General features: G+C 64.5%; 1 protein-coding gene across 2 annotated transcripts in view; it reads left to right on the top strand.

Moving 5' to 3' along the window:
- The window catches only part of ATP2B2 (ATPase plasma membrane Ca2+ transporting 2), a 142,723-nt gene extending 125,535 nt beyond the window's left edge, over window positions 1-17,188 (top strand). For both annotated transcript variants that reach the window (XM_062200453.1, XM_062200452.1), the window contains exons 17-23: window positions 2,068-2,174; window positions 2,404-2,595; window positions 4,554-4,767; window positions 5,808-6,019; window positions 6,101-6,208; window positions 7,371-7,550; window positions 14,104-17,188. In XM_062200453.1, the coding sequence (XP_062056437.1) occupies window positions 2,068-2,174; window positions 2,404-2,595; window positions 4,554-4,767; window positions 5,808-6,019; window positions 6,101-6,208; window positions 7,371-7,550; window positions 14,104-14,415 (1,325 nt within the window). In that variant the 3' untranslated portion in view covers window positions 14,416-17,188. The remainder of the gene's footprint in view (window positions 1-2,067; window positions 2,175-2,403; window positions 2,596-4,553; window positions 4,768-5,807; window positions 6,020-6,100; window positions 6,209-7,370; window positions 7,551-14,103) is intronic.
- Window positions 17,189-19,652: the final 2,464 nt, after the last annotated feature.

The following is a 19,652-nucleotide window of genomic DNA, read 5'->3' as shown; positions in this document are numbered from 1 at the left end:
ATCAACCTCAAGGCGTCTCAGAGGGGCTGGCCAAGGACGTGAAAAGAGGCAGGAGGCTCCCGGCCCACCCCTCTCTCTCAACCCCTCCCACACTCATTCTCTCTGCGAGGGCTCGCTCCAGGTGGACACAGTCCTCACCTCTGGGGAGTCACAGCGCGGCTTCCGTGCCATAGACAGGAAACACGTGTGCAGAGCACAAGGCCATTTGGGGTCCTGGGGGCTGCCCCAAACCCAGGCCACAGAGGACGTCAGGCCACAGACCAGCCAAGGCAGGATGGGGCCAAGGGACCCACCCTGTAGAGGGCCAGCGACAGGGGGTTCCAGGCACCTGCAGCTGCTTAGGCTGGGAGGGGGCTGGAGGAGACTGGGGGTGGGGCCCGCACTGTGCACCCAGACGGTGACCTTTGTGCCCAGGGTCCGTGGGGCGGGGCAGCCTAGAAGGGAAAGACCTCACTGGAGGGCTCCCCAGCTGTGCAGTGGTGCGGCCGGGGCAAGTGCAGCCGATGGCCAGCAGGACTGGAAGGGCCCAGGGTTCAGCAGCTGCTGGGATGGGGTCGGGGAGGGGCCTGGATTCCTCCTCTGGCGTGTGCTCAGGGGCCTGCCCCGGCCTGGCTCAGGAGTCTCAGGAGAAGGGACGGAGGCACTGGAGTTGGAGCTGGCATAGCCGGGGCACTCTGACTCCCTGCTGGAGCTGCCCCAGAGTCGAGGGGGATCCTGAGCTGGAAGCGGAGACCTGCAGGGAGCGCAGGCCAGGCGGACAGAGGAGCTGCTGCAGCCAGGGCACCTGCCCGGGCAGCAGCCAGCATGAGACATGGGCACAGGAGCGGCGGCGACCGGCCAGGAATGAGCGTGCCCAGGGAGCAGGGGCACGCTGCAGCCTGAGAATCGTGCAGGTCCCCGGATGTGGCCACAGCAGGGGCCACAGGCAGGCTGGGGGGCCCAGGACCCAGGCTTGAGGCGCTGGGTGGACAAGCCTGTAGGGGCCGATTCCGGGACAGGGGGTCTCGGGGCAGGCTGTGCGCTGGGCACGACTTGGAGGATCTACCCAGGGCATCCACCCTAACTCTCACAGGCAGCTGCTGCATGCCAGTCAGGGGGTGACACAGCCGTGTGGGGGCCAGAGACGGCACAGTGAACTCAGCAGAGGAGGGCAGCGGTCGCAGGAGCTGCCTGGAGAGTAGCATGGAGCTGAAGCGGCACACCCAGCCAGGGGAACAGCTGGCAGGGCCACGGGCCGGCTGGCCACAGAGGGCACGCACACAGTGCCAGGAGCCTGGTTGTCACCCAGAGGCGGGGAGTGAGAGCGGGGGTTCAGACGTGGGTGCCGGAGAGCCTGGGGCTGCCCTGGGGGACATGGAGACACTGGTGGCAGGGCCTGGGACAGGGAGGGAAGCAAAGGTTCCAGTGGCATTTTGGGGCCAGGTCGCAGCCTGGTCTTTCAGGTGCAGAATGAGAAGGACAGGTCCAGTTTGGCACCCAGATTCCATGCCTGGGAACCCCAAAAGAGGCGCAGCTGACAACCTCCAACACGCCCCCTGTGGAGACACCTGGCACCCACCCTTCTCCACCAGCCTGGGCCTGGGGCCTGGGGCCACACGTCGTCATTTGGTCATTTGCGGATTTGATTGGGTGGCGACTCTCTGGAGACATTCCTGGAGAGACAGGTCAAGGCCAGGACGGGCGGCAGGGACAGCGGCGGCCCAGGGCACAGCCACGGCCTCAGACACAAGTCCTCTCCCGGGCAGAGAGTGCTGAGGCACAGATGAGGGGGCCCTGGAGAAACCTCAGGGCGCCCCGAGCACAGGCAGGGTGCACATGGTGCTGGGGAGGTGGGCAGGCCGCAGGCCACAGAGGCCTCATGGGGTTCCCCGTGTGCCCTGCAGGGGCCAGGAGAGTCACCATGATGAGAAGGTGGCCAGGCAGGGGCCAGAGGGCAGTGCACACCCAGCGCTGTCCTGAGGGTCAGGGCTGGCCCAGCTGCCCGTGCCCACCAGTGCCCACAAGTGCCCACAAGTGCCCACAAGTGCCCAGGGCCCTGAGCGCGCTCCCCGCCCCCAACCTCCACAGGCATCATCGACAGCACGCACACGGAGCAGCGGCAGGTGGTGGCCGTGACAGGTGACGGGACCAACGACGGGCCGGCGCTCAAGAAGGCTGACGTGGGCTTCGCCATGGTAGGAGCGGCTTGTGGGGTCCGGGGCGACAAGGTGGGGTGAGCGGTGGGGCTCGGACTAGCCCAGCTGTGGGCCACCTGCGTGCCCAGTGCACGAGGCTCAGCCTGGCCCCCAGGTCTCCCTGGGAGGGTGAGCATGGCAGTGAGTGGAGGGCGTCCTCAGGGCAGAGGGCAGCCGGGGGCAGGAGGCTGTGTCGGGGGAGGACAGCGGCTCCTGTGCCTGTCCCCAGGGCATCGCAGGCACAGACGTGGCCAAGGAGGCCTCGGACATCATCCTGACGGACGACAACTTCAGCAGCATCGTCAAGGCCGTGATGTGGGGGCGGAATGTCTACGACAGCATCTCTAAGTTCCTGCAGTTCCAGCTCACGGTCAACGTGGTGGCTGTGATCGTGGCCTTCACGGGCGCCTGCATCACCCAGGTGCGTTCCTCGGGAGGGGAGGGAGGTCTCTAGAGCCCGGGTCCGAGCGGCCTGGGCACGCGGGGACAGGGTGCCCTCCGCCCCCGCGGAACACCTGCCTCCGATGCAGCCACGGATCCACAGAGCCTGTGTGGGTTGGCCCAGGTCACCCCACAGGGAGGAGGCGTCAGGCCGGAGGTGCGAGAGGCAGGGCCAGGGGGAGGCAGGGGCAGGGAGGGCCCAAGGGGGGCTCCGTCAGCCAGCTGCCCCGGTGAGGGATTTGTCAGCGTGGCCAGCTGCAGCAGCAGAGGTAGGAAGGGGGGTGTCTCACCGGGAGAGGCAGGGTCTGTCCTGGTCACCCCCTCTGGGGGAGGGCACAGCCCAGGGCCGACACTGGACATCTGCAGTCTCACCCGCACCCTCACCCCAGCCCCGTCAGCTGGGAGCTGGGATGATCCCCATTTCACAGAGGCAGCAACTGAGGCTCGGAGGATGAACACTGCTCCTGCAGCCTCCTGGGGCCCCCGCCTGCCTGCCTCCCCCCAGGGGCCAAAAAGCTGGGGACGAGAGGGTGGGCTCCCTTAGCCCTGGAGATCCTGGGGACCAGAGCCCTCCCAGCCATCAGGTGGACAGACACGCCCCTGTCCCAGGAGCCAGGCAGCAGCCCCAGAACTGGGGCCTGGGAATGTACTCCCCATCCTGGGACCGGCTCTCTGGGCTCTGTGGGTGAGATACTCCCCCTAGTGGCAGCTGCCGTTCATGCACGGCTTCCAGAGATGCCAGCTGGGGAGGAGGGTGAGAGGCTGGCTCCGCGGGGGGATGGGTGGACTGACCCTAGGGCCTGTGTGACCAGAGGAGGCCAAAGGACAGAGAGGCTGGGAGCAGGAGGCGGGAGCTGAGCCAGGCAGCAGGGAGGGGCAGCCACGGGCGAGGGCGTGTCCAGAAGCAGACAGGAGGCCCCCCGAGCCCCACTGAGAGGGGACAGAGGTAGGGAGGAGCAGCCAGGAACGGTGGGCTTCCTGGAGGGGGTGTCCGTGGGCCACAGGGAGAGGTCTGGCTAAAGAGGCTGTGTTGGGAAGAGGCGGGGCCCCCAGGCCAGGGAGGCAGGCACAGACAGGAGCAGGACTGAGCCACGGACCACGGGACACGGGCTCCACGGGAGACAAGAAGAGCCCTGCAGACGGAAGCTGCAGGCCGAGGGGGCAGGGGTGAAAGGGCAGAGGCCAAGTGTGTGACTCTGCTGAGGCCAGGCTGAGGCGAGGGAGGAGGGGCCCTCGATGGGTGACCTCAGAGAGAGGCATTCTGGAGACCCAGGGACCCACGTGCAAGTGCCGTGGAAGGAGGGGACGTGCGGATTGAGCCTCTTCAGGCAGTGTGGACGCTGCATGGGGACCCTCCTCAGGCAGTGTAGACGCTGCACAGGGACCCTCTTCAGCCAGTGTAGATGCCGCACGGGGACCTGCATGGGAAAGCCTGAGTGGCAGGGAGGGGGTGTGGCAGTCACCAGCAGGGCTGTGGGTCTCGGTGAGCTGCAGCTGTGCCAGCGCTCACGCCGATGAAGCTCAGGGTTCTGTGAGCCACAGACACCGGCCTGGCTGTGCTGGAGGTGAGGAGACGTGGGGGCAGAGGTCAAGGGCATCACTTGTAGGACAGGAGGGTGGAGCCATGGGTGGTTGAGGGAGAGACGCAGGAGGTAAGGCCGGTGGAGAACAGGCAGGTCTGGCCCTAGCCAGCAGAGACCCGGTCCTCGGGACAGGACCAGCTAAGCTTCCTGGAGGGCAGGGAGCCGGGGACCACGGGGGCTCAGGGACTCAGCTTGCTCCCAGGGGAGACAGCGGAGCTGGGCAGGCCGGGCTCTTCTCCAGGGGACGCTTTGGAGAACCTGCTGTGTGCCTGCCCCGCCCAGCTGAGCCCTGGCCGGTGCTGGGCCGGCAGCGGGTGGACAGTCCGTGACAGTCCACTCCTGTCCATGTGCCCAGGACTCGCCCCTGAAGGCAGTGCAGATGCTGTGGGTGAACCTCATCATGGACACGTTCGCCTCCCTGGCGCTGGCCACAGAGCCGCCCACCGAGACCCTGCTGCTGCGGAAGCCGTACGGCCGCAACAAGCCCCTCATCTCGCGCACCATGATGAAGAACATCCTGGGCCACGCCGCCTACCAGCTCACCCTCATCTTCACCCTGCTCTTCGTGGGTGAGTCCCCTGGCCACCTCGCCCCCGACGCGAGCTGGCCCGGCAGCCCCAGGCAGCACCCACAGGCCTCCTGCTGATGGCACTGGCCCTGGCAACCCATTCGGCTTGCCACTGCTGTCAGAAGTCCACAGCCAGGGTACAGACAACCCCCAAGACTGGCCCCTGGGGGAGAAAGCGTTAGGGGTTTGGCCAGGCCCCCACCCCGCTCCCCACCTGGGGCATGCCCTGCCTGGCTCAGGGACTGCCCCCTCAGCCCTGCCCTCCGAGCCCAGCCCAAGGACCGTCCCCCAGCCCTGCCCAGCCCTCCCCAGCCCAGGGACTGCCCCTCAGCCCAGCCCCATGCTCCCATCTCAGGGACTGCCCCCCCAGCCAGCCCCGCCCTCGTATCTCAGGGACCACCCCCCCAGCCTCACCCTCCCAGTTCAGGGAGAGGGACCACCCTCCCAGCCCAGCCCTGCCTTCCCAGCTCAGGTGCCGCCCCCCAGCAAGCCCTGCTCTCCCACCTCAGGGATAGCCCACCCCCACAGCCCAGCCCAGCCCTCCCCAGCTCAAGGACCGCCCCTTACAGCCCAGCCCTGCCCTCCCGGCTCAGGGACCGCCCCCAGCCCCGCCCTCCAGCTCAGGGACAGCCCCCGGCAGCCCAGCCCAGCCCTCCTCAGCTCAGGGACCGCCCCCAGCCCCTCCCTCCAGGCTCAGGGACAGCCCCCCACAGCCCAGCCCAGCCCTCCTCAGCTCAAGGACCGCCCCCAGCCCTGCCCTCCAGGCTCAGGTGCCACCCCAGCCCCACCTTCCAGGCTCAGGGACTGCCCCAGCCCCACCCTCCCAGCTCAGTGACTGCCCAGCCCCACCCTCCCGGCTCAGGGACCGCCCCAACCCAGCCCTCCAGCTCAGGGCCCGCCCCCAGCCCCGCCCTCCCGGCTCAGGGCCCGCCCCCAGCCCTGCCCTCCAGGCTCAGAGACCACCCCAGCCCCGCCCTCCCGGCTCAGGGACCGCCCCCCGCAGCCCAGCCCCGCCCCCAGCCCCCGCGCTCCCGCCCGCAGGCGAGAAGCTGTTCCAGATCGACAGCGGGAGGAACGCGCCGCTGCACTCGCCGCCCTCGGAGCACTACACCATCATCTTCAACACCTTCGTCATGATGCAGCTCTTCAACGAGATCAACGCGCGCAAGATCCACGGCGAGCGCAACGTCTTCGACGGCATCTTCCGGAACCCCATCTTCTGCACCATCGTGCTGGGCACCTTCGCCATCCAGGTAGCCGGCGGCTCCCTCGGGCCTGGGCGGGCGGCCGGCAGCGGGCGCTGAGCCTGCCTGGTGTCTCCGCCCCGGCTCCAGATCGTGATCGTGCAGTTCGGCGGGAAACCCTTCAGCTGCTCCCCGCTGCAGCTGGACCAGTGGATGTGGTGCGTCTTCATCGGGTTGGGGGAGCTCGTCTGGGGCCAGGTGAGTCCCGGGAGGCGCCCCTCTGCGCGGGGTAGAAAGTGGCTGGGCAGGGCACCCAGGGACCCCAGGAGCGGGCCCTTGCAGACCGGCGTACTGTGGACCCCGTGCCGAGGACCCGCGGCTGGGCAGTGCCGGGACTCCGCTGCCTCGGAGACACTGCTCCTGTCGCTCACCGGGCCCTTTCCGTTGCATCAGCTTTCGTAGCACAATTTCTGCAGCCAGCGGCCCATGGCTAACGTGCCTGGAAAGTCAGCATCACTGGCCGTAAATAGAAGCTTTTGAAAAACTGAGCGCGAGGAGCGCGGTGTCGTGGAGCCTGCGTCCCGGGAGAGCAGTCAGGGACGGCGAGGGGCGGGCCGCAGCGCCCGGAGAGCGTCCTCATCCCGGGGAGCCCTGCACTGCCTGCTTTCTAGGGGTCCTTGCAGCTCTGAGCCCAGAACATCGTCCCAAACACCCCCTCCCCGAGTCTGCCCGGGATGGTGCACCCACGGCTCAGAGGCTCCTGGCCCAAGGGGTTTCGTGCTCCTGGTGCTCAGACATCCGGGGAGGGGGTCCCGCGGGCCGGGGGCACTGTTCTCACCTCCAGGCTGCCCCGGGCTAGAGTGAGGAGCCCCTGTGGCAGACGGGAACCAGGAGACAAAGAAGAAAGTTGTATTTCTCTCTTTGGAGATCTGACTCAGCGCCCCCCCCCCCCCCCCGGGCGCCTTTGCTTTGTGCGTGGTGGGCCACACTTAGGGAGGCGCTGGGTGTGTGGGGTAGCGGAATGGAAGGACTGAGCCCCATGTTGGTGTGTGCAGGGCACCCCTCGCACCCAGCGACTGGGCTGGCCCCGTGGCTGAGTACAGGACGCTCGGGGCCTCCACATCTGTCCCTCGCCAGGCTCCTGCACGGCGACATGGACGCCACCTTGCCTGGAGCTGTGGAATCCCACAGCCGCCCAGCTGGGAGACCCTGGCTGAGAGGGGCCCCGGCCTCCACCAGCACGGCTGGGGGCACCCAGGTCGCACGGGTGCCCCTCCTGGAGGCCTCACTTGTCCCCTCGGGCCTACACGCTGGGCTCCGGGCAGGTGGGGGGGGGAGGCGTGAGCTGTCCCCCCAACCCCCTGCCCCGAGTCGAGGTCAGAGGCCGAGGGCAGGACGCTGATGGGCAGGTCCCTTGCAGGTCATCGCCACCATCCCGACCAGCAGGCTCAAGTTCCTGAAAGAGGCGGGCCGGCTCACGCAGAAGGAGGAGATCGCCGAGGAGGAGCTCAACGAGGACGTGGAGATCGACCACGCGGAGCGCGAGCTGCGGCGCGGCCAGATCCTCTGGTTCCGAGGCCTCAACCGGATCCAGACTCAGGTACCGGGGGAGCGGGCCCTGGCCTGGCCGGGTGGGCGGCGAGCTCGCGCCACAGAGCCCTCCCACGACCTCACGCACACCCTGGGGAGCCGCTAACCACACAGAGCGGCCTGCCCAAGCAGCCTCAGGGGAGAGCGCACCCACTCTGGGCTTCCAGGACTAAGGGGAGTGAGGGGCTGTGGGCCACACTGGGGGCACCACCAGCAGGGCAGGCCAAGGTTGGACAACAGGTATGGGCCAGGGCACCCCAGGGCTTTCCAGGGCCCAGGGGTCAGCTGGTGAGTCACCAACACCCCCTATGGGTACACACATCTCCACCACCTCGAGGGGCTTCCGATACTGACCACAGTCCAGCCAGGGTAAGGAGCAGCCCTGGGGAGCAAAGGTTGGGCATCTCCACGTGTGCACAGACACGTGGGAAGTTCCAGGACACACGTGTTGCATGCCGTGTATGCAGAAATGCACACATGAGCGTGCCAAGTACACACAGGAATACCTGTATGCATGCCAAGTGCCCAGATACACACGCACATGTATGTGAAGTACACAGATACACACACATGTATGCCATGTACACAGATACACACGCACATGTATGTGAAGTACACAGATACACACACATGTATGCCATGTATACAGATACACACCAAGTACACAGAAAGATCGCACACTCACATGTACATCTGAGCCGCAGCTACACATCTGCACACCAAATACATGACACATACCTGCGTACAGACTACACAGAGACATGCATGCCAAATACACAGGCACACATATGCACGCCAGCTACACAAACATGTACACACGCAGGCAAACACATACCAACTAGGCACACACGTTCGTGCCAGATACACAAACATACATCACACCAAATGCACACAAACACACATGACCACGGGGCGCACACACAGGCACACACACAGGAAGCACGTGTGTGGTTTCTAGCTGGGCACAGAGAGATCATGGCACATGGCATACACATGGCACATGAGGCCCACATATGTGCAGGCAGAGGTCCCGCACCCCATGGTTTCAGGTGGCATCGCGGCCAGGGGCAGAACGAGACTAGGAAGCCAAGACACTCTGGGGAGCCGGGCCAGGCCCCCACCTTGGGCATGGGTGGCAAACAGTGCCCGCCGTGCCCGCCCCCCAGCTGCGGCCCAGCACCCCGCCTCCACCCCGTGCAGCCTGCAGCAGCTCCCTGGGCGGCTTCACACCCACGTCCCCTCCCTCACACACAAACTGACTCCACTGAACTTCCACAGCCCTGAGCGGTCACTCAGGTCACGGGCCTGGCGCGGCTGGGGAGCAGGTGGCAGAGCTGGCCTTGCCTGGCACGGGCCTGGCCACTCCGCACCACCGGGCCCCCTGGCCGGCCAGCCTGCCCTGCTCTGCTCTCACTGCTCCAGGGGGGAGCGAGGGCTCCCGGCCACGGGTGACCGTGACAGGCAGGTGGCATTGCCCTTCCTTAAGGAGAAGGGACTGGACTCGGTGCCCTGCCCAGGGCTGTCCAGCTGGGAAGCGACAGAGCTGGAGTTCGGGGCGAGACCCGTTCACCCCAGGGTGCCCCCAGCACGTGGGCTCCACACCTGGCCTCCAGGGAGGCTGAGCACCTGCTGCACCCCCTCCGGCGCCCGCCTCGGCCCCGCCCCCGCGGGGCAGGGTCTGTCCGAGCCCTGGAGCGTGTCTGGTATTTTTCGTTTGGTTGGAGTGGCGTTGTCGTCGTCGCCGTGGCTGCAGCTGTCCCCGTGACGTGGCGCTGTCCGTCGTCGTGCAGCTGTCGTGTGCCCTCCTCTCGCAACCTGTCTCGTTCTCTCCTCCGTTGCAGATTGAAGTAGTCAATACTTTCAAGAGCGGGGCCTCCTTTCAGGGCGCCCTGCGGAGACAGTCCTCCGTCACCAGCCAGAGCCAGGACGTAGCCAGTCTGTCTAGCCCTAGTCGCGTGTCGTTGTCCAATGCTCTTTCCTCTCCGACCAGCCTTCCTCCTGCTGCAGCTGGGCGTGAGTGTGACCCCTTCCTGCCACCACCGCCAGCGCCCGGGCGGGCGAGCGCGCAGGGGCTGGGGTGAAGGCGGAGGTGGGGGGAGGGGCGGGCAGGAGGGTCCCAGTTGGCCAGGAGATCAGAGCCAGTCTCAGGGTGGCAGTCACTCGGCAGGCCAGGGTCAGCCGGGGCCAGAGGGTCGTCAGGGTCAAGCCTGAGAAAGACGCTCCTGGTCGGCGATCCAGTGGAGGCCGCGGGGGAGCGACGTGGCCGCGAGGGCAGGGGTCAGAGTCCTGCCGTCACACCGAGGCGGAGGTTCCCTAGGGGCCCAAGGGCAAAAGTCCCTTGGGTCACAGTCACAGAGGGGACATACCAGCTGAGCCAAAGGGCCACCATAGGTCAGAGGTCACAGTCAGAGGCCCCGCCCCCAGCAGTCAAGACCCCGCCCAGCATCCCTCCCTCCACAGCAGTGTCCGTGCCCCACAGGGCAGTGCCGGGGCACAGGCTGGAGCAGGCGAGGCCCTGACCCCATCCTGGCCAACGCCAGCAGGCCGGGGCGCTTGGTCTGACCTCGGACGAGCTGCCCTCTTCAGCTGCTCCCCCGCCGGCTGCTCATCTCGCCACCCCCCTGCTGGCCCGGGCGCGCCTTCTGTCTCTGGCAGCTCCTCCTTCTGGGGGTCCCTCCCGGGCTCAGGCTCCCCAGCCTGATCGCCCTCCGCTCCCCTGCTGGTTCCTGAGCTTGGCGGGGGCTCTCCCTTTCACCTGCAGAAGGCACAGGGCCACTAGGGGCCCGTGGGCGGCCTGCGCTGGTGCCCCTGCCCCTCATGTGGCCAGAAGAAGACAAGACAGATGGGGTCAGGCGTTCACCCACAAGCACCAGAAGCCAGGGGAGCCGGCAGGGTGTGGGCCAGCTTTCCGTGAGAAGCCGCTGTAGGCTGCTCGCGGCAGGTGCTGTGGCCTCGTGTCCTTGGCAGGGGCCTCACCTGGCTGGCCTTTCTGCTCCTCCCTCCCCGGCACCACCTGAGCCCTACCCCTGCTCCTGCCCAGGTGCCCCAGCGTGAGCGCCCTGCCTGCTGTTCCTGCCCCTCCCGTGGCCCTGGCCGGGCCTGGGCGCCCAGGGGGAGCTGTGCCGCCACACCCCGTGGCCTCACTCCCACCTTCGCCATCGAGACATGTGCAGTGGGGCCACAGCCCGGTACTGGGTCACTCTCCAGAGAGGCCCCTCAGGCCAGTGCTCACTTCCGGCTTCTAAGCACAGCTCCTTGCAGGCCAGGCCGAGCATCCATATCCCAGGGTGACCCCAGGCACGGGCTAGTTTCCACCAGGGGCACCCGCAGAGCTTTGATGGAGCTGCTGCCGCCTGGGCCTTGCCTACAACCTCCCTGAGGACCCAGGGGGCTTGGTCAGCCAGGCCTCAGGCCTCTCCCACAGTCCCCAGGGTCTGCCCTCGGTTCCAGCATCACCTGCGGAGGCAGGGCTCCCTCCTCCCCATGGGCACGGCTTCCCAGACCCTGGCCATGTGGCCCCCAGGTCCAGCCCTCTTAGGACATTGCTTCAACAACATCACCTCCTCTGCTCCCCAAGCAACTTGGGGACACTGGGACCACCAGGCCAAGTCCCTTCTGCCCACGAGAGGTTTGAAGCGGGGGCCAGGGTGCCCCACCCCTCCCACTTCCCAGGCAGAGGAGAGGGGAGGGGCCGGCGCAGGCCCAAACCCCTGGGCCTGGGTGCCCCAGGAAAGTCAAGCCACTGTCCCTTGGGTCACGATGGGCCACAGAGGCCCGGGTCAGTGCAGTGAATGCTGGGAGCCAACCTGCTTGCTCCCAGACACCCCTCCCGCAGCCATACCCTCAGAGGTGTGGCTCAGGACCGTGCCCCCCTTACACTGCATGCTTGAACCCCACCCCAACTCCTCCGCCATGTCAGGGAGACACCCACCTGGCCCAGACCCCCTGGTGTTCCCTGCTGCTGCTCAGAGCCACAGAGGGGGGGCTTCCACTCGGGAACCAGGGCGCCCGGGGAGCAGTTTCTGTGCCGTGGGGCACCTGTCTGGGGCCACCAGGGAGCCAGGGCTTTGACCCTGGGCCCCTCACGGGCCTCGCTCGCTCGTGCTCAGCAGGGCCACGGCAGGCTCCCAGGTCATTAGAGAAAGTCCTGCTCCTCCTAAGCCAAGAGCCGCGCCCCAGCCAGCCAGAGAGGCCCCCCCTGCCCCACACCCGCAGCGCACCCCTGGTTCTGAGGACAGCTAGGGCTGGGACAGAGGGGAGATGGAGAGACAGCTGGGCCTCTCGGTAGCCTTGGCGACTCCTTTAGTGCAGCCGGGGTCAGCGAGTAAGGGGCTCGCCCTGGGGGGGCCCGGGCCTCTCCTTGGTCTGAATGTCGCGTCTGTTTGTTTCCCCAGAGGGCTAGAGAACCCTGGACACAGAGTTCAGCAAGAGAGAGTGAAATTAAACGAGGTTGTGAGTCTTTACTCTTGAGCCTGACGTGAATGCGAATCAGTCCCAGACTTGGCTTCCCTGAAGCCGGGTAAACATTCGAGTATGTCGCGAGCCCTCTCAAAGCTCCACGACTTTGCCGAGGACACCAACACGGGGCCCCTCCCTGCCCCCGGCCCCGCCCCCCCCCCCCAGCCCCAGCCGTAGGGTAGGCAGGGACGGGAGGAGGACCCTTTCCTTCCCGCGTGTTTTCCATTTCAGCCGCAGAGAGCACGGAAGTGGAGACTTGAGATGGCCGTGGCGGGGTCTCCCGCAGAGTCTCGTCCCCACAGTCTCGTCCCGAGCAGCTCATTCTCTGTTGTCTCCATGCCAGGGGGAGGCGGGGGGGAGGGCTCATGTCATTGTGTGTCATCCTCCCCACCCCCTGCCGCGTTGTCAGTCACGGGCCCCGGCCACCCTCCCTCTCACCCCACATGTGTCCCAGCCGGCGCTGCGCTGCCCTACAGCCTCGGGATGCAGTGAGCACTCGGCTGGGCCACTGCCATGATGAGGGTTACTCCCATCTCACAGATAGAACAACCGAGGCATCGCCGTTTTCCGTAACGGCCCAGTGTTAGTAACCTCCGCGGGGTCACAAGGAGGGATGCCAGCACTAATGTGCAGGGCGGCGGCTGGCTGGTCCTGGCACTGTGGCCTCATTCGAAGCAGGGTCCCAGCAGGTGGGGCTCCAGGAGGAAGAGAAGGGTCAGGGGACAGGGGGAGTCGGCAGGAATGGGGAGGCGCTGGCTGACGGTAGCCGGCTGCCCTTACTGGAAGGGGGGAAGGGTTAGGCTCTGGGCTGACAGTCATGACATGCAGGTCACCCACCACAGTCATGTCGCCCCTCACCCCCAGCGCCCACAAGAAGCTGCCCGGGGTTAGCTGGGACTCCAGGGGCCACGCCCTCCACAGTCCTCAGGGACATGGGTGCCACCTTGCTTTCTCCACCTCTCGCTGGGAAGAGGGCAACAGGTGCCTTCGCCCTGAGTGCCTGCAGATGACAGGGACACCTGTGCACCTGGGAGGCAGGACGGGCACGGCCAGACAGGTGGTGCGGCTCGGCGGGGCTCCTGCCGCCACCAGCCTCCAGGCTCCACGACCAGCCCCCTTCTGTTCTCGGGGGGGGGGGGGGGGGGGGAGTGGCGGAGAGCCGAGGCCCGGGACAGGTGGGTCACCTTGGGACAAGGAAGGCTGAAGGGCTTGCCCGGCTGTGGCTCACTTCCAGAAACACCCCACCCACCCCCCAAACCTCCCCACCCCGGGCTGGGCCCGGCCATCTCGTTCCGATTCCGGCCTCGCTTTCTGGTCTTGTGCTTTCAAAGCACAAAGAAAGCAAGCGAGCAGACGCCCCAGGAAATCAGGGTCCAGCAGAGCGAGAGCTCCCTGAGTGGTCAGGGCTTTGAGTCGATACTCGAGTGTTTACCTCCCAAATGCATGAAGGAAAGAAACGTGGGTACCAGCGGCCTCCGTTCACATCGCCCAGGCTTCCGGGTGTCGCCGTGTGTCCGCGTGCGTGTCCGCGTGTGCGTGTGTGTGCCGTGTGGTCCCCGCCTGGCATGCTCCGCCCTCTGTCCTGCTCTTGCTGGCTGCCTGTGCCCTGCGCTGGCTTGGGTTTGCCTTGCCGCCTTCGGTTTGATGTCCCCGCTGTGGGCCCTCGTGTGTCCTCTCTCATTCCCGGCTCACCCAGCCATCGCCCCTTCCTGTGCTACGTAACCGGGTCCATGTCGTGTGGTTTCTCAGCTGCGTGTGGTTTGTTTTGTTTGTTTGTTTGTTTGTTTGTTTTTAATTAATTTTCTCAAATAGCCTCTCCTTTTCCTCCCACCTGGCCCACCGCCCCCTCTGCATGGTCGAAACTCTGCCTGGACATCAACAAGGCTTAGTCTCTCCCTAGGTCTGGGTGCCTCCACCCCGAGCGGACAGCGCGCCCTCCAGCAGCTGTCCCCCACGGTCCCCGCCCGACGGAAACCAGCCCATGGACGCACATGGCCTGAGCCCCCTCCGCTTCCCCACCACCCCTCCCCCGCCCGCCTGCCCGAGCCCCCCCACTGGCAGCGCCCCCCAGGCCCAGGCCGCTCACGCCTGCACTTGCCTTGCAGATCCGCGTCGTGAAGGCGTTCCGTAGCTCTCTCTATGAAGGTTTGGAAAAGCCTGAGTCTCGGACCTCCATCCATAACTTCATGGCTCATCCCGAGTTCCGGATCGAAGACGCCCAGCCCCACATCCCCCTCATCGACGACACCGACCTGGAAGAAGACGCCGCGCCCAAGCAGAACTCCAGCCCGCCGTGCTCGCTCAACAAGAACAACAGCGCCATCGACAGCGGGATCAACCTGACGACCGACACGAGCAAATCAGCTACCTCTTCAAGTCCAGGGAGCCCCATCCACAGCCTGGAGACGTCGCTTTAGCTGAGGCCCCCTCCCGCGCGAGCAGGAAACCAAACCTGGGAGAGAAGACTCGCGTTCCCGCCACAGCCCTCCCCCGGCCATTGCGATGCTGTCCGAACTCGGTTCCACTCTGAGGGTCTGCACGGGGGCCTCGCATGAATGTACCAGACACTCGGGATCCTCCCCTGGCTTGGTGGGGGTGGGGGGCCGGGGCCAGGGGTTCTTTTCCGTTTGTTTTCTTAGGTGGGAACTGCGAACAGACGTTTTGGTTTTTTGTTTTTTGTTGTTTTTTTTTTTTTCCTTCTGAGACTCTTGACCCAGCCCGCCGGCCTGTGAGATTTTTGAAATGCTTGCGCCGCATGGTCTCAGTTGTAGAGATTAATTTAATAACTTTTTCAGATCACAGAGCTTAGCTCGCCTGGTAGATTCTGCACCAATGGAACCGAAGAACTTCATAGACACTCACGGGATCGTATCCATTCCTTTGTATCTATATCAACGTATACACTGCCCAGAGACCGTATACGTCCATATAGATGGGTAGATATATATATATATATATGATATATATACATGGATATATAAAGTTTTTTTTGCCGGCATGTTGCCTTGTTTCAGCTTAAATTGCTCTATATTTTAACTTATTTATGTCCTAAAAGGAGAATGTAATTTGTTTACAAGCCTGTAGATCGCGTCTCTGGCTGTTTGTACAGTTTGAGAACGCCGGGGGCGCAGAGCCTGTCGGAGCGGCCCGGCCCCGAAGACACTTGCCCCGGCTTGCATCCTTCGTGTGCGAACGAAAGCCATGCTCTGGGTTTTTTTGGTTTTTTGATTTTTTTTTTTTTTTTTTTGTGCCTGCCATTTCCGTTCAATGATGTCACGACTGCGGGAGGTGCAGGCAGAAGCCACGTGCTGCCGCCGAGAGGCCGCCCTGGAGAGGAGGAGAGAAGCCGGCCTTGAGTTTGCATAGCTGGCTGTCCGGTTCGTCCCGGCGCCCGGTACCGGCAGAGATGTTTCTCTCGGTTCACGGGGTGAAGGCGCCCTCGGGCGCCGTCCGCGCAGAGACCCAGGGAGCGCAGAGCCAGCGAGCAGTCGGGGTGGCTTCCTTTGGTCACGTGGAGGTCGCGTTCCTGACACGGCAGCGTGTGAGCCGTGGGCACAGCGGCCGAGGACGGGGATGGCTCGTGGCTTTTTTTCCTCTGCACTGTTTAGATCCGAATGAACCTGCTGACATGTGCACCGAGATGCATTCAGTGTGATTTCTAAACCGAACTGTCTTCCTGTAGTCCACGATACATCCTGTCGCCTTGCAGCGGCCGGCCTCGCTTTCCCAGAAAGCCTTGGCGCAGCCCTGCCGGCCCGCAGGTGGGGGAGTGGCTCCCTCCCCGCAGACCACGCGCTCGCCGCCCCGCGTGTCCGCCTCTTACCTGCTCCGCACTTTGTGGGTCTCAGCTTTTTTCATAAGAGAACTTTTGTAAGGAATACAAAGTTTGCTTCGGGACTTTTCGGCATTTACGGTCTTTTTTCCATAAACTTGTACAGTGCAAAAAGACATTTTGAATACCGCCATGCTTCCAGGGCAACTGGCCCCTTGCCCACCGCCGCCCCGCGCCCGCCCGGACCCGCCCCCTCTGCAGGCCCAGAGAACTCTTCCACCCACAAGCTGAGAGCCACTCGGGAACAGAGCCATAGTCCGCTGAGGGCCTGCGTGTGGACGGCCGCGGGAAGCCGAGGGTTCGGGTCCCGAGCCCGGTGCGGCACGAGGCCCTCCTGGGCATGGGGCGCGGTGTCCGGATGTCCGTGGGGCTCCCTGGATCCCGGCACCAACACCACCAAAGCCAGCCCGCCGTGCCCCTCGGAGGCCAGCGAGACCCCCGCGCGCCTGCGACCCGAGGTAGCCTCGGAACCGCTCTGATTTCTTCGGCGTTTCCTTCTTCACGGCGGCGCATCTCCCCCTTCCTGGTCTGCTCACGTGTCCGTGACAGCAGGACATCGTGCGCGCCCCACGCTCCCTGCTCACCGGAGCCAGGGCGCAAGGCAAGCAGGAGAGGTCCGAGCTCTGAGGATGGGGGCGGCCGAAGCCACCGAGGGTGCCAGCATGCGTGTTGGTCTCTCCCCACACACACCCCTGCACACACAGACACACACTCCCCTCACGCTCACCCCTGCACACACATGTACACACACGTACCATTCATGCTCACCCTGCACACACACTCCCCTCACGCTCACCCCTGCACACACACGCACCCCTCACGCTCACACATGCACACACTCCCCTCACACCCCTGCACATGCTCACACACGCACACACACACTCCCCACGGTCACCCCTGCACACACATACACACACTCCCCTCATGCTCAAACCTGCACACACACGCACCCTTCACACTCACCCCTGCACACACATACACACTCCCCTCATGCACACCTGCACACACATGCACCCCTCACACTCACCCCTGCACACACATACACACACTCCCCTCATGCACACACCTGCACACACGCACCCCTCACACCCCTACACACACTCCCTGCACACTCACCCCTGCGCACACACGCGCACACACACACTCCCCTCACGCTCACCCCTGCGCACACACACGCACACATTGGAAACGGTTGGTGTGTCCTAACTCACCGTAGTCCATACAGCTTGCACTCGGCACCCTTATATCTAGCAGCATGGGGTACGTCTGGCAGTTTGCCCCATTAGGGGGTAGATAATTTATGACATTCATCTGTTTTTATGAATTTTTTTATCTAGACAATAATTGTAAATAAAGAACTCGCCATCTCTGTTCATTTACTACTACGCACGCTTCCGCTTTCACTTGCCCTCGCTTCAGACTCGGCCAGTGCGGTTCTGAGCCGGCCTGGCTGCAGCCAAGGCCAAAGGCATCAGCCAGGGCCCGGTAGATACACAGCCCGCAGTGTGTGCGCTTTCCCCATCCAGTTAGCTGCTCTTCCCCCCCGCCCCCACCAGGGCTCTCAGCTCACAGTCGTCTCCCCAAAAACAGACCAGGGAAGAGAAGGGTGGCGACCCCCAGCCGCCCACCCTCGGAGGAGCGGGGCAGGACGGGGCTCAGAGGAGCTCCTTCTGCCATGCAGGCTCAGCTTTTGGGCTCCCATCAACCCCTCACCACGGCCCCTTGGCCGCCCCCCACCCTATCCCGACCAGTGCAGGGCTGACCCGAGACCAGTTGCAGTGACCTGACCGTGAGCCGGCCTCGTCCCGGGCACCTGTCCCACATCCTGGCATCTTCCATGGACTCGTTCTGTCTGTGGGACTCCCTGACACCAGCCTCCCAGGTTTATCAGTCGCTTTTAAACGAACGGCGAGTCCCTTCCACTCCGCTTTTATAAAATTGCCTGGTTTCTCCCACATCTCTTCCTCCCAGTATACCGTGGTCCTCCGCCCTCCACCCCCGCTGCCAGCCCTGTCACCCTCTGTGACACTGTCCTCCTGCCACTAATTACTGTGCAGAGTGACCTGGCAGAGGGACAGAGGAAGCCTGGTGCTCCTCCCACTGTTTCACCGGCCTGGGAGTCGTCACCAGCCCCCACCCAGTCTCAGCCTGGAAACCCAGTGCAGCCTCCATCAGCCCTGGTCCAGTGAGAAATAGGGCCCCTCCCCCACAGACCTGGCGCCCTGGGGGTTGTAGCAGGGGGTGCGCCCCCGGCTCCTCTCAGCCTCTCCGGGAGGCTCCTGGCTCCCTCTTCCTGAGCCGGCTTTCGGGTGTTTTGTGTTGTGTTGTTCTCTTTGGGTTTCACGGCCTTCTCAGCACCCTCACTCCCATCTTCTCCCCACCGTCATCCGAAATCCCACCACGAGACAATCTCCGGTACGGGGAGGGGGGTGTTGAAGGTTTGGGGCCTTGCAGAACCAGGGCCACGGTCAGGAAGTGCTCTCCCTAATTCCAAACCACGCCCTCCTGGTGTTCGAACAGACAGGAGACGCTGGTGGGGGCGAAGCCTCCCCTCGTCCTGCAGTGTGGTGCTCTCCCTCCCGGGCGTGCCTCCGGCCTTGCCACACTTGCTAACTCTGGTGTGCACGGACTTGACCGAGGAGTGGCGAGGGCGCAGGGGGGGCTCTGGGGCCAGCGGGGCTGGGGAGAGACTGTGCTCTTACTGTACACTCTTTGTTTCTATGTATCTCTGGCTGTGCCCTTTGTAACCACTGGGATTTGTCTGCCTTTTCTACACTAAGCAATAGCAATAAACGCACGCGCGGAGGCGCAGACTCGCGCACAGCCCACGCCTCTTTCCGCCCCACCCCACCCCGCCCTGCAGGTCGGGAGTCCACCTGGCACTTTGGCCTCCCTGCCTCCCCGCCCCGTGTCACACCTTTGAATACCCACCTCTGGGGGCTTAACCGGCCTTGAGGCCTGGCTGAGCGTCTCTGGGGGGAGGAAGGAGAAAGAGGAGGAGACTTGGGGTCAGTGGGGCTGGGAGGGGGAAGCCCAGTTGGAGGGGACAGAATGGCCTGCTTTGGGGTCTGGGACTGAGCAGAGGGAGACGGCGCTGTGGGTGGCATCCCCTGCCCGGGAGGGGGCCCATCCAACCCCCAGGCCCGGTTACAACCAAGGTTCCTTTGACCCCAACGTCAACTTTCAGAGGGGATTTACGGGTTGGGCGTCCCCACTCCGAAAACCCAAGATCAGAAACGCTCCAGAGCCCAAAACATGTCCGGTGCCAACGTGATGCCATGGCGGAAAATGCCACACCGTGAAACTGACGCACAGAGTTAATGAAACTGCTCTGTAAAATGACCCCCAGGCTACGGGCTCACCCTTGGGTCCCGTCTGCAAAGCACCCTTATATGTGTGCAAATACTCCAAAATCCAGACACACTTCTGGCCCCAAGCACTACAGATGAGGGGTATGCAAGCCGTGTCACGTGTCCCTCTTACCGGCGAGCAGCGCGGACGGCGGCCCGGGGAAGCCAGGAGTGCCCACGGCACCCAGGCCGGCCCCCTGCTGTCTCCGAGCCGGCCTCGCCATGCTAAACCACCCCACAGAGCCCTTCCGTCCCACCGGCAGGTGTCCTGGCCGCGGAGGTGCAGGTCTGTTGCCTGCGCCAGCCTACCTATGGGCACCAGGAAATTCCTTTAGTTCCAGTTAGGCCCCGTGTCCCCCTTTGCCACAAAGTCAGGCTCAGAGAGAGGCAACTCGACCTGATGGCCAGGGCAGGCGGGGGGGCAGCTGCAGGTGCACGGACAGGGCTGACCCCTTAAAGGACGGGAGACCCC

The sequence above is a fragment of the Lepus europaeus genome, chromosome 9 (genome assembly GCF_033115175.1).
Source record: "Lepus europaeus isolate LE1 chromosome 9, mLepTim1.pri, whole genome shotgun sequence".
In the NCBI taxonomy this organism is placed as follows: Eukaryota; Metazoa; Chordata; class Mammalia; order Lagomorpha; family Leporidae; genus Lepus; species Lepus europaeus.
Note: the sequence above shows the minus strand (reverse complement) of the source record. Positions and strands in the feature narration are given on the sequence as shown.